The sequence below is a fragment of the Emericellopsis atlantica genome (assembly GCF_019669845.1).
Source record: "Emericellopsis atlantica unplaced genomic scaffold F5Z01scaffold_26, whole genome shotgun sequence".
Classification (NCBI taxonomy): Eukaryota; Fungi; Ascomycota; class Sordariomycetes; order Hypocreales; family Bionectriaceae; genus Emericellopsis; species Emericellopsis atlantica.
In genome coordinates, this window is record NW_025764728.1 from 238,745 (window position 1) to 254,020 (window position 15,276).

A 15,276-nucleotide genomic window follows, 5' to 3' on the forward strand; every position below is an offset into this window, starting at 1 on the left:
GTCAAACACAAGTTTATACTGCGAATGAGGCGATTGCATAATGTGAAGGAGGAAGTCGAGGCTCTTTGCGTCCATCATCGTGACGAAGAGGCCAAGTCAGGTTATCTGGTTGCTGCTTGGAGAACCGCAAGCTTCCATCTGACTTTATAGCTTCATTCTCGTCGTTCTCGCCGCGTAACAGAGGATGGCGAATATGCACTTTGTGACGAAACTCAGCCTGGCCGCGACCTAAGCGGGCAGTATGAAGCCATCTTATGCTGTTGGTTCGGACGCGCATAGTATTGCCAAGGCATCACTGCCCAGGTTGGTCGCCGCTTGCATGTTGTCGTGTTGCTTGTTGGAATGTCGTCAAGGCCTATTCAAAGTTCATGGATATCTGACCTCTTTGATCGAACCCATTCGTCAGGATTGCAAGCCAGAATTGCAAGCCAGAATGCCTCACGTTGTGAACAAGGATATTCCATCGAATTGACATGCTGCAGGTTATGACGGACGGCAGGCGTTCGGAGTTAGTCTCGCGGAACCCCGCTTACGGCTTATGTCATCCATGAAGTGCAGTAAATCCGAATCCGTCACAGCTGCCCGCGAAAAGTCGTGAACCCCGTCTGTCTTGTCTTGGAAATCTCACCGAGCAAGCCAGCACGCGATACACGAAGGTCGCGCGCTACCAAACCCAACCCGCCAACGCCGTCGCACACACGTCTAGAGCAAGACACTATTCTTCAGTCGAGTTCAACACGGATTTCAAGGGTCTTGCTCCTTTCCCGCGACGTCAGAGCCGCACAGCGCGCATCGTGCAGCCCGGAATCCCGGTTCGCTCATCGACAGATCACGGGGTTGGGCCACCCTCAGCGTCAAACTCCTGCCGGCTCACTGACGCCGCACGCGCATGGCACCTCCGGACTTGACGCCCAGGTCGGGCACGTCCTCGAGCAACCAGGCCGACGGGTCGCCTGCGGGCTACGGGCGTTCGTGCACCAACTGCTCGCGCGCCAAATGCAAGTGCATTTTCAAGTCGAGCGTCGGGAGCTGTGAGCGATGCCACCGCCTTGGCAAGGACTGCCAGCCCATTGCGGCCTCGAGGAAGCGCGTGGAGAAGAGGCAGACCCCGTCAAGGACAGCCCAACTCGAGGAGAAGCTCGATGATCTCGTGTCCATCTTGCGGTCCACGCAGGGGGGCTCCATGGCTGGCATCGCGGGTGGCAGGCAGCCCTTCCCTCCCATGTCTGCCGAGTCCAGCTACCCTCCGCCGCCCACGAGCCGGCTGGACTCGTTGGCCACTGCTGCTACGGCGACAGATCCTCATGGCTCGAACAATGCGGCCGCCGCTGCGGCGTACCCTGCCATTACAAAGGCCAACAACAGCAATTTGAATGCAAACTACAACGAGAGCGACGACAACTCGGAACCAACGCCCGCAGAGGCAGAACTTTATCTGCAAAAGTTTCGAGCGTGGCAGCAGAATCTGCCTTTCATGGTCCTTCCACCCAACATGGACGCAGCCCAGTTGCGACAAGAGAGCCCATTCTTGTGGCTGTGCATCATGAACATTACCAGCATGTCACTACCGCAAATGCAGGCGCTGAAGGAGCGTGTACGCAGGGAGTTGGCGGAAAGTATGGTCATACGGCACGAGCCCTCCATGGACATTATCCAAGGACTCATTGCCTATCTGAGCTGGTCACTCATGAACTCGGGCCCCGGCTGGAAGCCATTCTTGATTCTGTTCTCGCAGCTGGCCATGAGCGCTTGCTACGAGTTGGGCCTGACCAGGTCTTCTGCTGAAGAGGAGCATTTTGCGAGATGTTTCAAGGCTTGGGTCCCCAGGCCACCGCAAGTCAAGCTGCGAACCTCGGAAGAGAGGCGGGCCCTAGTGTCCCTCTGGTATCTGATATCCATGTACGTCGGGTACAGATGAAGCGTGATGCGCACCGCCACTGACAGTTTCGCAGCATCTCCACGTTCATCGGCAAGACGGATTCGCTACGCTGGACAAATCACATGGAGGAATGCCTCGAGGCACTAGACCAGGACAAGGAGCATATCCAGGACACCATTCTGGTCAGCCTTGTCCGCATTCAGCTCATTGCTGATGAGACGCACAAACTCGTGATTCAAGACGTTCTCAAAGGCGAGACTTTTGATTACACGCCAAGTTATGTGTATCGAAAGACATTGCTCAGCCGCCTGCGGATTTTACGCGAGGGCATGGGCCCTGTGGCTAACTCGAGCTGTAAGTGTGATTGGCAGCAATAGAGGAAGAATCATACTGACATGGCCGATTAGATGTTGTGCAGGCCCACCTGTATGCCACAGAGGTCATGATCAACTCCTTGGGGTTCTTCAAACCTTCGGTGCCAGAAGCTCAACGGCTCGACTCGATGTACTCCTGCCTGCGCGCCGTGCGCGGATGGTATGATGTCTGGTTCTCGATTCCCATGACGGACATTCCCGGCCTTCCGTTTGCTCTGCTTGTGCAGCTCTCGCATGTGCAAGTTGCCCTGTACAGATTGTCCACGTCCGACGATCCTGCTTGGGACAAGGATGTTCTTCGGAACACGGCCGATCTCTTGCTGATCTTGGACAAGATCATTGAGCGATTCGAGGCCATGCAGACTGTGTATCCCATGAAAACAGGCAAAGACGATGCCGAGTCCACACTGTGGTGTCGAGCGACCAAGATCATCAAGAATATCAAGGCCAGCTGGGAGCCGACATTGACGCAGAACTACAGCAGCAACAACAGCAACAGCAACAATAGCAACCCTGGTTTCCCGACACCGAATAGCCAGGGCCATGGTGTACCCGTCAATGGCGGAGGGATACCGATCGGTATGGGCCACACGATGGATCCAAGTCTCCCCGACCCGACGGCGGGCATGGGCTTTGTTGATCTGCCGTGGATGATGGACATGTTTGGACCTTGGGAGTTCAATTAGGCTATGCTAGCTACTGAGGTTTGCCCTGGCTCGCTGTACAAGTATACCCTGCGCTCGTCGCTTTGCCCTACAGTGTCTTGTCAGACGTACTTCTGTGACCCCATTGTGTCAGTAGGTTGTATGCGTAGCCGATAGTGATGTGTTTCGCCGCGCCACGTGGTTCCTGATTTCGTAGTTGTCCAGGGATAGACTAGGCACGTCGCATCGCTTCTGGAGTGAGACATATGAGTGCGTTGATCAGTGACGCGATGAGCAGGTACTTGGTAGGCATCCAATCCATCGGTCAAGGGCTGGAGGCCGTGGTGGAGCACGCACCATCAGGGTGCACAAAGCGCAATTGGACTTGATTTCACCTCTACATTTGAACACACGTATTCCCGTTACTCTCCCCTCTTGCATGATGCTCAATCGACCGCGTAACCGACAACCTCGACGAGGCGACCACCAGACGGGCAGTCCGCGCCCTAACAATCGCGGCGGCGGCGGCGGCGCAAGAGGTGGCAGAAGCTCCCAACACAGCGCACCACGACCAAACGGCAACGTCCCTGGCATCCACCAAGTCATACCGGGAGCAAGTGTCTGGATTGTCCTCAAAGAGGACCAGCCCACGGGCGACCAGACACACGGCATCATCGCGCGAGTGCTGACGCGGGGCAACCATCCTAGAGGGATCAAGGTCAAGCTTCGCGATGGCCAAGTCGGACGGGTGCAGAGAATGGGCGCACCCGTCACCGAGACCGCAGCGCCGCCCCAGTCGACCGACAGGAATGCACCGCCCTCTACGATGAACGCGACGAACACGACAAGATTCACGCACCGCTACACGGACGTGCGCTACGAGGACAACGACGACGACTACGCATCCGAGCCTCCGCCTCGCTCCCTCGCCGACTACTTCCCCGATGCGCCAGAGCCGCCCGCGACGCAGCCGAACAATAATACCACCGTGACGGCGACCTGCCCCATATGCGAGGCCTTTGAAGGAGACGAGATTGCTGTATCGCACCACGTCGAGCGAGAGCATTGAACGAGGTTGCTATCGCGCCTTGCCGCGTTATGATAAACCACCTTCTACACTTGGAGCTCAGGTGGCTGCTGAAACTTGGAAATCGTGCATCCTCGCGCACTCGGGGGAAAGATTATACAGCGCTTGGAGTGCTGTACCCCACGTTGGCATTGAAGCTCGACGGTACCTTTGCCAACAGGAGGCATAGTCTGCGCTCGGCATGCTGTGAACCACGGCTCTCTGGCTGGTCAAAGATAAGACGCAGTCAATATCCAGCTTCCTGATCGCGGCAAGGTTGAGGTACTTTCGGCTGGATAGCGTGTGATGGATGGGCTGGCCAGCCGGCGGCAGAGAGACAATCTGGCAGGTTCCTGGGTCATGCGTGCAGCCGCTGCAGCGACTCAGCGAGCGAGATGGGGCGCATCTGCCGGAACTACTGTAGTGTCTGCCAGGAGGGAGACAGGGGTTGTTCCGAGTTCATTGGACGACATGGATGCTGGGGTCAATTTCGTTTACACGACTCCTCTGCCAGACCCTGTCGATTGGGAAGGTCAGAATACGCGCGTGGCCGAGTTACCGAATTCGCTTCGAGCCAAGACGCTGCTTCATTACGGCACATCGGAGACGATAGGAGATCTCGAGCACAGGCGTCGTCTTGACAGCTGCTGCTATGATGGTAGGCAGCCCGATTCGCAACAAAGGGCCAAAGTTACCGGCGACCAAGTGAAGAAGAAGCGATACACCTAAATGATAGAGATGGGCCATCAATGATGGCAATTGCCAATTCAGCTGGATCACGTCCACAATCTGCGACCTAATTGACGCCCCCCTTGGTGCAGCAAAGTGCCGATCACCCAAGCCACATTTCCACCGACAGGTCCCACGACTCCCACGGCCTTCTTCTCGAAAAGGAAGCTACTTTTATTTGCCTTCATCTGGGCAGCCTCAAGTGCCATGCTGTGGCACTCGGAACAGCAGACCTCGGTAACCTCCGTCTAAGCATAAGTTCCTCCGCCGACAAGTGCGGTCCGAGGGGAGTTTACGAGTCATCCAGCTCGTTGGAATGCTCAACCGCGTGTCTAGCGCCCACGAGGACGACGACCTCTACATAGCAGGACGGGGCTCGTAGATCTCAACTACAATGCGATCACTCACGCGGATACATGCTCAGCGTCGACTCCAGACTTGAGAGTCCAGACTGAGGAAGGACGGATCCGTTTCCAGCAGACATGGGGTCCAGCCGGTCCACTTGACGGTACTGCTGCAGGTCGTGCATACTGGAGCCGCCCCTTTGCAGTCTGCACTTGTCCCCAAACGGTTGCTGAAGAAACTACCATCGGCTCACGATGCGGTCGGGGCAGCTCCTGTCTCAATGAAGCAGGAGATCGTCGTATATCCGACGCCTATGCTGACAAGATGAGATGGAGCGGACGAGTGTGGATTCAAGGTCGGTCACATCCCGCTGGTTGAGAGAGAGGCGTGGTCCTCGCTTGCAAAAGATCTATAAAAGTCCTCGCTATCCCAGATCTCGACAGACTTGGAAGAACCAGCTTCTCTCACTCAGCCTTCCAAGCATCTCCAGTCCAGTCCAGCCCAGTCCCGTCCATCATGTCTCTCAAGGCCATCCTCCTCTTCGCCGGCGCCGCCCTGGGCCACACCATCCACAGCCGCGACACCGTCCGTGGCTGCGGTGCCCCCGAGCCCAGCGAGGAGCTCCTCCAGGTCTCGCGCCAGTTCGCCAAGCAGGAGGCGGAAAGCGTGAATGGCTTCAGCGCCCAGGCGGCCATCAGCGTGCCCGTGTACCTGCACTCCGTCGCCGCCAGCCAGAGCACCGTCCTGAGTGTGAGTCGTCCCCGATCCTGGAATCCCTCCCAAAGCCGACCAGTCTAACACTCCGCAGGATGCCACCCTCCAGAGCCAGTTCAACGTCCTGCGCGACGACTACGCGCCCTACGGCATCAACCTGAGGCTTGCCGGCACCACCAAGACCGTCAACCCGACCTGGTCCCGGGACCAGGGCGAGATGGAGATGAAGCGCGCTCTCCGCAAGGGTGACTACGGCACCCTCAACATCTACCTGCAGGACGACCTCGGCAGCAACCTGGGCTACTGCTACTTCCCCACCAACGCGCCCTCGGGCTCGACCGCCTTCATCCGCGACGGCTGCTCCGTCCTCGCCGCCTCCGTTCCCGGCGGCTCGGCCACCGGCTTCAACCTGGGCAAGACGGCCACCCACGAGGCCGGCCACTGGTTCGGTCTCTACCACACCTTCCAGGGCGGCTGCACCAGCACCAACGACGGCGTCGCCGACACCCCCGCCCAGAGCAGCCCCAGCAGCGGCTGCCCTACCGGCCGCGACTCGTGCCCTAACCTGCCCGGTCTCGACCCCATCCACAACTACATGGACTACTCTCAGGAGTGAGTATACGCCGCTGGCTCTTGTGTTTTCGTGACAATGTTGGCTAACGGATGTATAGTTCTTGCTACGAGGAGTTCACCGCCGGCCAGGCGGCGCGCATCAGCAGCTTCTGGTCCGCGTACCGCGCGTAAGAGGCCCGGCGTGTGGGTTGGCTACGAGGATGGATGAATGTCATGATCTTGATGAGTATTGGAATAGGGTGTGGAAACGCTGGACGAACTTTGGGCACCGCGCGAGACGCGCTGCTGCCGCTGGTTAGTCGTATATATTTTGAATTCACGGTACATAAGGCATATTGCTTCGACTGGGTGTGATTCTTCGCTATGAGGCTACTACTGGCTAGTGCCATGAGACAACGTTCTACTCCCAACCACGCCGAAACCGCTTCTCTACCAGCAAAAAGTGCTAGCTGATGCCTCTAAACCCACTCGCCGCTTGCTTTGCGCATCCCGTCAGCCCCTGAACGGGTGTTAGGGCAGGCGCCTTCTCCTTGTCACCACGCCGCTGTGGAGAGGAGGTTACATGTCGGCCAACATTAAGGGTGTTTCGCGGGTCGGTTTGTTTGTGTCTCTTTCGCTGTTTAGGTGATGTTTCGCTGTTCATAGTTGCGCTGTCTTCATGTTGTTTGGTATGCCCCTGATGAATAGGCAACGTCTGTTAAGGGTGTATGGGTATAGGACGGTTGAGGCTGGTCATCCTTCGCGTCCAAACTATCTCGTTGTTTGATGTTTTGATTTCTGTTTATGCCCGTTTTCTTTCTCTGCTTTGTTTTGAAGTAATGGTTTCTTGTCTTCCGAGTCGGTAGACCGCGCATTGCGCCTGAACATGTCGGCAATCTTGCGGCGCCAATGCATCTTGCCGGTGTAAGGCAATGTTGATCTCGCGACAAGCAGTTTGAAAGAGTGGTAAGGGGGGAACAGCGTTTGGTATCTGAGTCCCCGGCCTCTCTGGCGCCAAAGGCTCCCATGTTGCGCACTGGTGCAGTCACCTGAACATGTTGTGTTTGGCTTGAACTTTACCTCTTCTCTATCACAAGCGCCGCGCGTATCAGAACTACAAAGTCAATGGCACGTGAGAACGACTGTAGACGAAAATCTGCGCGCACAACAAACCAAGATTGATATTCGGTTGGCGTTGATGTATGGTATTGTGCGTACATGTATATTCTAAATTGACCTAGGTCATGTTGTTGTCAGCTAGTACAGACCCAAAATTTGACAATCAGCTATACGTAGAAGACATAAATTCTGTTTTTGATACCACAGCAAGACTCTGAGTGTATCAGGAAGATGTCCAGAACTGCTCACATGCAGAATGTGTCCTCGTCCTGAAAACTCAGGGGTTTTCAAGTGACTCCTTCTTGGTGTTTGATTGGAAAAAGAATCTATTTTCAGAACATGATGAAAGCGAGTTAACTTGATCTCTCACTCATACCCCAGGTTCTCTTTCTATAGTTGATTCCAGGATCCGTCCTTGCTCTGTGATGTCCTTGAAGCAGCCATCGTCGGACAGAGAGTTATACCGGGTAGGCAAATACCACGGCATCTGACGTGACAGCCCGCCTGATCGACAATCAGCTTGGCTTGGCCTGCCTCAATCAAGATCTCGTCACTCAATCAACATCTCCTCTGCACACACCTCCCTCTCCGGCTCAATGGCGCACCACCGCCGCCACCACCACGACCATGTCTCTCCGCATCGCAGCACGAACCACTCTCCCGGGCCACCTTCGGCACCCGCCGTCCTCTAACGTTAGCCTGGCTCTGGCTCGCTCGCGCCAACAGCGACGCCTCCTCCACCTGGCGCCTCCCTTCCTACTCGATGGAGGCCCTTACGTACCCCGTTTCCAGATGCTCAGTTCGCGCGATGCAGCCCTCAAGCGGTCCCGCGCCTATGCCCACCTCCGGAACTGCAACTTGTGCCCGAGGCTCTGTGGCGTCAATAGATATGAGACGACGGGCATGTGCCTCGTCGGGGCCACGGCCATGGTGAACACCATTGCGCCGCACTTTGGCGAGGAGGCCTGCATCCAGGGCCACAATGGCAGTGGAAGCGTGTTCATGAGCGGCTGCAACATGCGGTGCATTTTCTGTCAGAACTACGACATTGCGCACCAGAGAAAGGGCATGGATCTCACGCCCGAGGCGCTGGGCGAGTGGTATCTCAAGCTGCAGGACGTGGGCAATGTGCATAACATCAACGTTGTTACGCCGGAGCACGTGGTGCCTCAGGTCGCCCTCTCCATCCTGCACGCCAAGGACCTCGGGCTCAAACTCCCCATTGTGTACAACACCTCGAGCTTCGACTCGCTCGATTCTCTGCGCTTGATGGATGGCCTGGTGGACATTTACCTCGCCGACTTCAAGGTCTGGAACGCAGCCTCGTCCCAGCGCCTGCTCAAGGCGGACGACTACGCCGCGACGGCCAGGGACTCCGTCAAGGTGATGCAGCAGCAGGTTGGTGATCTGTGCTTCACGCCCGATGGTATCGCCAAGCGAGGGCTGCTGGTCAGGCACCTTGTCATGCCGGGGATGGAGGAGGAGGGTGCTGCCATTATGCGCTTCGTGGCCGAGCAAGTGTCTACAGATTGTTTCGTGCACATTATGGAGCAGTATCACCCTGACGCCCACGTCGGCAAGAAGACTAGGCGCAGGCCAAAACAAGGCTTCGAGGACGAGTCTGTCAGGTACGCCGAGATCAATCGTGCCGTCACCCACGACGAGGTCTCTTTCGTGCGCAAGGCGGCGGAAGACGCTGGGCTGTGGCGTTTCAATGACCCGCCCAAGCACGAGGGGTTTGCCATCTGAGTGGCTGTATATCCTCAATGAATGTTTGCTCTACTAGTCCTGTGTTGGGAATGGGACACATAGACCAACTAGCTCAGCTGTCTCTCGATTAGGCTGCAGACATTGCTTGCAGGCACAGTTCCGCGCCGAGTTCCTGGAATGCTGAAGAGATCGGGACGGCTCAAGAACGAGGCCGTACAAACAATCCTTATGTACGTGTCCGGAGGGGGGGCATGAGCCATTGGGAACTCTGCTCAATAAAATGGGCTACACTGCGTGCACAGATCACGTCGGTCCTTGTTCGCGTCCTCGGAACGCACCACGAACCAGGCTATTGGGTGACCTGAACAGACTGGACCCCAACACCCTGACCACCCAGTACGAATAATGTGGAAGCTTGGACCCCGTTGGTGCTCGAGGACGCCAGGAACAAGGTCTTTCACACACTGGGCTCGCCTCGGGCGGAACTTCTGGCTAGTAGGCCCAAGCCATATAATTTGCAGGGAGCGAGGATGAAGAGGAGAAGGACGGTCTTGCTTTGAATCCGCAAACATACCATTTTATCCAAACCATCGACATAAACACCACATGATCATCACCATGGAAGCACCTTCAACATACAGACCCGAAGGCCACCACACATCCGTTCCCATGACCCCCCCTCCCGAGAAGGCAGACTGCGACCGCCAGCAGCAGCCCCTGACGATTGTGCCGCCACCACAACCACAGAGCCTTGAACCTCCAACGCCAGACTCGCTCCCCAAGGACTTTCCATCTGGCCACTGTTCGACAAGCAGCGAGAGTATCTCTTCCAGCAGCAGACGTCAGCGGAACCGCCCTCGTCGTCAATCCACCCCAGCGTATGAACTTGCCTGCTCGCCCCGCGACCCCTTGTCGCTCCACACGGAACGAGCCTACCTCCATCAAGAGCTCATGAGGCGCGCGGCCTGGTCTCAGAAACTCTACCGAGATCACTGCCTAGCAAATGAAACCTTCAGAGCCGCCACCAACGCCAAGGAGCAGCGTCGGTGGAAGAAGAAGCTGAGTCTACTCAGAGAGAAGATCAACGAGGCCGCCTGCCAGGAACGCGTCATCTACCAGCGCCTGGGCGACTTGAGCTTCGCCCTATCCAGCCAGGATCGATGGACACATGCTCAGCGTGCCACGACCCTAACCTACTCGCCAACTACACTGCCACAGATGGACTATCCGACGGACTGCAAAGAGCCCAGCACGCCTCGCATTCTCAATGCTACCTCGCCAACGTTTGTGCCCCGTAGCTTGTCCTTGAACTCGTGCTTGGAGCCCGAGCGAGGACTGGATCCAGTCGGAGAGGAAGACGAGGGCCATGCCGATGTCGTTGAAGACCATTCCAGCAGCGAGGCCGGGCACATGGAGGCATCGCCCCGCGAAAGACGACGCTCTGTGTCCTCGCCCCGCGAAAGACGACGCTCTGTGTCCTCGCCCCGCGAAAGACGACGCTCTGTGTCCTCGCCCGTCTGTTCGCCTCTGGAAAAGCGTCTCTCTATGCCGGATCTGCCGGCTTTGTGGTCTTGAATGAACTGTCTACTGCATGCTGGCGTCGGGGAGGGGTGTCTTTGCATTCAAGTGTCGTTTTAGCATTAGTTACATCAGCCATTAAATCATCAGCGTTCCGGCCAGCCGGATCGGTCCGTCTACATGTTCTCCCCGCCGTGTGTATGTACTTTTTACTTTGTGACAACGCCTCATGCAAACTCGCCGAACTGTCCGTCGTCAAAGCCCAGCTGCTGCGCTGAGCGCCTCTTTCTTTTCACATCATCTGCACTCGGTGGCGGTGGAAGACTGAAGCCACCACCACCAGGCGGCGGCGCCAATGCGAAAGACTGCAGATCCCCGCCCGTGCTCTCCTCGCCCTGCTCCTGCTTCTCCTGTGCCTTCCTCCTCCCAATGCCCGTCCTGCCAAGGTTGACTGTGATGGTCTCCCCCTCCTTGAGAGAGTAGTCCTTTGCCCCTCTTTCTGGCTGCTGCTGCTGCTTCTTCTGGCCACTCTCCCAGCCCAGGACCCGACGGGCCTCCTGCAGCGCCACGCCAAAATCAAAGGCCTCGCTCCTCTCCTCAAAGCCGATACCGAGCACGGCCTTTTTGCCAGACGGATCGCGCACCGTCACGGCGAAGAAGCGAGAGCTGTCGATGACGGGCTCCACGGCGTTGGCGGCGCTGTAGGGGCTGGCCGCGAAGAGGGCGCCCGTCTTGGGGTCCTCGAGGAGGACGTCGACCTTGAGCGTGTCCGAGTGGGACGTCTCGAGGAGACGCAGGCGGGCGGTGAAGATGTGCCGCTGGGGCTCGGCCGTCCAGGTTGAGGCGGAATGGCCCCGGGTTGACTGGAGGGGTGGGATGTTGTAGACGTGGACGGCGGGGCCGATGAAGAGCACGCGCTGGAGGGCGTCGTCGGGGAGGGCGTGGCCGGTCGCGGGGTCTATAGACTCCATTGTGTAGGTGAGCGGGCGAGGGACATGAATCAGCGCTTGTCGTGGTGCTTGGTCTGGAACAGTGAAGAGCGCAACGACTGGAGACTGATGGTGGGAGGATTCGATATGGCCAGTACTGGATGGAGGGGCAGTGCCGGAGGAGCTGCAGGCAGCAGGCGGCTGGCAGGGGTCCCGGGTAAGGCGAGGCACCATTGCCGAGAGCCTGCACGTGATTGACCTGGTCTTGACTCTTCACCAACCACGATCTGTCATCAGCCCACGATCTTCGCCCTTGACCCATCGTGCTTCAAAGAATGGTCAGTGCTAAATGCTAGGTTCAATGCCCCGTTCTATGTGATTGAGAAGATCGCAGAACTATTCTAGCCCGCGTTATTGAAGACTTTGCCCAGAACAATGACGGCTGTCTCCATGTCGCTCCCAGGGTCAACATGGAGTGCATCATGGCGAGCGCTTCTGTATTCACATGCTACGAATATAAGGCAATCAAAAGATCTATATTCAAACTCACCGCTATGTCGCATATCTAGGAAACACGCAGACTTCCACTTTCCTGCTAAGTAAACATCACATCGCTTGTTTCTACAGTCCCTGCCTGGCCAGACAGCGTCTTGCGTTCCTCTTGCCATTGAGCTCTCTCTGCACGTCGCATCTGCTTCAGCTTCGTGGCGCGATGCACAGGTTCGTGTGGCTCTGGCACAGTCACAATCCGGGGTGTGCTTTCCAATGCCAAAGTGTCCCGCGTGCCAGGATGGTGCTTCACCGCAGGGAGGAGGAAGATGGCGCTGTCCGACCCAGCCCCCTTGACACGATACAACCGCGAGAGCATGTCGAGCTTGATCAGTGCCGGGCTGTGGGCGGCGGCGTCGACAGATCGTCCGCTCACCCCGTTTAGGGACGCGCGAGCTTCCGTTCCGATGTGCTTCCTCTCCGCCTCGTCAAACAGCCCATGCATCACACGCTCCATGTCTTCCGTCACGTTGACAAGGACAAATCTGCGTTGCGCCTCCTTCTGGTACTGTTGGGGATCTTGCGATCCGTCCACGCTCCTCACTTGCAAGGGCGCAAAGGCAGCAGGGGTTAGAGCATCCAGAGCTTGCGCATAGAGATACTCCAACTGCAGGATTCTTTCGGCGGACTTTTCCTCTCGGAGAAGTAGTTGCCCTATCAAGGTGTTCTCGAAGTCTTGGAAGCCCACGGAGTTGACCTCGGGTACCAGAGCCATGATGCCGCCCTTGTCAACCAAGTCATGGTCCAGGATGCTGAGGCACTCGTTCGCGTGCTGGGTCAGGTGAGCGTACGACATCTGAGCCTGGTGTTCGGGGGAATTTCTGTCGTCCTTGGCCGGTTCGTGAAACGTAGCGAGAGGTCAGCGGTGTTCTGGGCCATCCAACTCGGATTCAGATGCCACGTGGTTGTGAAGAGCCCAAAGAGGTCGGTTGTGGTGCTCGTCATCGTTGGCGTACGGCGCCGACAGATCATTCAACCAGTCGAACGCTTCGTTCTCAACGAACCGTGGGACACAACCCTCCTCGGGGTAATTCTCGTTATCGATCACGCCGAATGCCGTCGACAGTGACACTTTACGGATGAGAATGGCGAGAGATTGGGCATGCTGCTTGAGTTCGAGCAAAGTGGGTGCCCTGCTGCCCGACAGATACGAGCAGTTGATATGCGAGAGCGTCTTCAAGTCTTCAGGGGTGAGGCCATGCGCATAGCCTGCGGCTGTGAATGCACTAACGTATGAAATGGCGAACTCAGTGGCAGGGATGACTGGCACGAGTGGTTGAGTAGGTGTCTTTGAGCTCGCCATGTTGAAGCAGTTTGGCCACAAAAAGGGGCTTTCACTTGAGTGTTCAAGTTACTGATGTCGGGATGATGAACCTCTGTCCTGATAAATGCGCTTCGGCATGCTTGCCTTTATCACTGTTGCACTCCTTTGTCTGTTTGCTGGACGTTGATTCTCGTGCGTTTGCAGCCGTGGTCCGAGCACATGATTGAGCACTCTCTATCTTGGGAACAAAGATACAATCATAGCCTCACACGGGCACGCCAGCAGACGCTCGGGCAAGTCACTGCCACTCCAGAACACATCCCAAACGACATCAAGATTAGTGCAAGGAGACCACCAGCACAGACCTGCACTCACTTTCAGGATACACGCCCAGGTCCTGTCGCTCGCTGAGGACTGCCTTGCACTTTCAACCATGCCTCTTTCACGTATGAATGATCAACCAATAACCATGCAGAAGCCAAGTGGCATTGTGATTGTGGCCCAGAAACGGTGTTGCAGCTCGCTTGGACTTGTAGCTGGGTGAGAGGGGGCCAATGGAATGATCACATGCCTACTCGGCAACGCTCTCAAAAGTAGGCAAGCTACGCACGTTGCCAAAGCTGAGCGATCGCATTGCATGTGCTTTCATTGTTCCTCGATTGGCATGTAGGCATTGGAGAAGCCGCATTGCGAGTCGTCGCACGAAAACAGTCACGTCGGTCGAGTTGCGGCCTAGAGGGTGGGATGCAGCGAGCGATGACGCCGATGACGGTATCAAGGGAGCCAACAACTCAATCGAGAGGTCGGCGGTCGCAGATCAGTGTGGTGGGGACGGGAGGTACGGTGTTCACAATGGACCTCAGGACCGCTAGTCCTGACACCATCGCTGGGCGCTGCCACGCTGAACAGGTTCACCATTCGATTGCCGCTCGAACTTCGATGATGGCGTAAACCTTAAAGCGCATCCAAACTTAACTGGAACAGAGGCAGACGGACGCGGTGAGGGGCTGGCTGCAGGCAGCAGACGGGCAGATAATTACCTATGATGTTCTTATACGCAAGTACAGCCCCCTACGGATAGTCTAGCGATACTATTTGTTTTCCCTGCACAGTAGCGTCATTGAATTATTGATGGGTGTGCATGGTCCACGGCAATCTGCGTTGTCCCCTTGTCGGACGCTTGGCGAGTCGCGAGTCGAGACACCTCCAGGTCGTCGAGGACGTTGCAAAGAGCAGGTTGCTAGGAAATGGTTACCGGCAGGCAAGCATCGCCAACATTGGGTCGGTTTTTAGCTGGCCGGCGCCCTCCCTCGATGGGCCGATGGCTTGATCTGAGTCAGGGGTCTCGGGAGCCAGACGCATCTTTGCGAGATCTCCTTTATTATTGCAACGTCGACGGCTCGGTCGAGAATTCGTCAGGCTCCACCGCAGCGACGCCAGTCCCAGCCCAACAGGGGTTCTTCACGCAAGATTTCCTGCAGCTTCAGCTGCGATGCTCGCCAGGGATCCAAAGGGATGTGGGCGGCCGTCAGCAAGAGCAGTCTAGGCTCGCGTGATGCAGCACAATTGTCAATTTTTTGCACGAACAATCTTTGTCAATAGTGTGCTGTGTTTTGATGCTGGTCACGCGGCTGCTGCTGTTGTTGCTGGCATGCTGCTGCGACCAGAGCTGGAGCTCTCAGCTAGTGCATGCAAGCTGAGACACGACTTATTGCTGGCGTCCAGTCGCAGTCTCAATCGGGGGCTGCTGCTGGAGCGATAGTTGGAGCTCCTTTTAGCGCCCTCGCCAACAACACGTCACTTTGCGAAGGCTCCAGTCGCTATAAGAAGTAGTTGCGTGCGCACAGCTCATGGTTGTAATACACTGCCCACCGTCATTACAAC

General features: G+C 56.8%; 7 protein-coding genes across 7 annotated transcripts; 5 read left to right on the forward strand and 2 right to left on the reverse strand.

The window, feature by feature from the left end:
* The first annotated feature begins 465 nt into the window (after positions 1 to 465).
* Positions 466 to 3,248, forward strand: F5Z01DRAFT_663171 (uncharacterized protein). Its single transcript, XM_046264017.1, has 3 exons — positions 466 to 1,899; positions 1,953 to 2,233; positions 2,287 to 3,248. Exons 1-3 carry the CDS (start codon positions 890 to 892, stop codon positions 2,937 to 2,939), a joined length of 1,944 nt encoding a protein of 647 aa, XP_046115529.1. The 5' UTR covers positions 466 to 889; the 3' UTR covers positions 2,940 to 3,248.
* Positions 3,249 to 3,339: 91 nt separating this feature from the next.
* F5Z01DRAFT_676796 (uncharacterized protein) lies at positions 3,340 to 3,966 on the forward strand (the record flags this gene model as incomplete). The annotated part of the gene is made up of 1 exon (XM_046265288.1): positions 3,340 to 3,966. The coding sequence occupies one exon, from the start codon at positions 3,340 to 3,342 to the stop codon at positions 3,964 to 3,966; it is 627 nt and encodes a 208-aa protein (XP_046115530.1).
* Positions 3,967 to 5,553: 1,587 nt separating this feature from the next.
* On the forward strand, positions 5,554 to 6,495 carry F5Z01DRAFT_639205 (extracellular metalloprotease; the record flags this gene model as incomplete). Its single annotated transcript, XM_046262427.1, has 3 exons — positions 5,554 to 5,787; positions 5,846 to 6,363; positions 6,423 to 6,495. The coding sequence occupies 3 exons, from the start codon at positions 5,554 to 5,556 to the stop codon at positions 6,493 to 6,495; spliced, it is 825 nt and encodes a 274-aa protein (XP_046115531.1).
* Positions 6,496 to 7,878: 1,383 nt separating this feature from the next.
* F5Z01DRAFT_744862 (radical SAM superfamily protein) lies at positions 7,879 to 9,171 on the forward strand (the record flags this gene model as incomplete). The annotated part of the gene is made up of 2 exons (XM_046266922.1): positions 7,879 to 8,115; positions 8,149 to 9,171. Exons 1-2 carry the CDS (start codon positions 8,050 to 8,052, stop codon positions 9,169 to 9,171), a joined length of 1,089 nt encoding a protein of 362 aa, XP_046115532.1. The 5' UTR covers positions 7,879 to 8,049.
* A 283-nt stretch (positions 9,172 to 9,454) lies between these two features.
* Positions 9,455 to 11,001, forward strand: F5Z01DRAFT_272602 (uncharacterized protein). The gene has a single exon (XM_046258689.1). It carries the CDS (start codon positions 9,739 to 9,741, stop codon positions 10,705 to 10,707), a length of 969 nt encoding a protein of 322 aa, XP_046115533.1. The 5' UTR covers positions 9,455 to 9,738; the 3' UTR covers positions 10,708 to 11,001.
* F5Z01DRAFT_627246 (uncharacterized protein) lies at positions 10,878 to 11,621 on the reverse strand (the record flags this gene model as incomplete). Its single annotated transcript, XM_046261532.1, has 1 exon — positions 10,878 to 11,621. The coding sequence occupies one exon, from the start codon at positions 11,619 to 11,621 to the stop codon at positions 10,878 to 10,880; it is 744 nt and encodes a 247-aa protein (XP_046115534.1).
* Positions 11,622 to 12,174: 553 nt separating this feature from the next.
* Positions 12,175 to 13,431, reverse strand: F5Z01DRAFT_676801 (uncharacterized protein; the record flags this gene model as incomplete). Its single annotated transcript, XM_046265289.1, has 2 exons — positions 12,175 to 12,957; positions 13,030 to 13,431. 2 exons carry the CDS (start codon positions 13,429 to 13,431, stop codon positions 12,175 to 12,177), a joined length of 1,185 nt encoding a protein of 394 aa, XP_046115535.1.
* Between the last annotated feature and the right edge of the window lie 1,845 nt (positions 13,432 to 15,276).

What these genes read in the sequence shown, in the direction of transcription:
- F5Z01DRAFT_663171 (XM_046264017.1), top strand. Translation starts at nt 890, where the DNA reads ATGGCACCTCCGGACTTGACGCCCAGGTCGGGCACGTCCTCGAGCAAC. An exon ending in CTCTGGTATCTGATATCCAT is followed by an intron (nt 1,900 to 1,952) that starts GTACGTCGGGTA and finishes ACAGTTTCGCAG; the next exon opens with CATCTCCACGTTCATCGGCA. An exon ending in CCCTGTGGCTAACTCGAGCT is followed by an intron (nt 2,234 to 2,286) that starts GTAAGTGTGATT and finishes ATGGCCGATTAG; the next exon opens with ATGTTGTGCAGGCCCACCTG.
- F5Z01DRAFT_272602 (XM_046258689.1), top strand. Translation starts at nt 9,739, where the DNA reads ATGATCATCACCATGGAAGCACCTTCAACATACAGACCCGAAGGCCAC.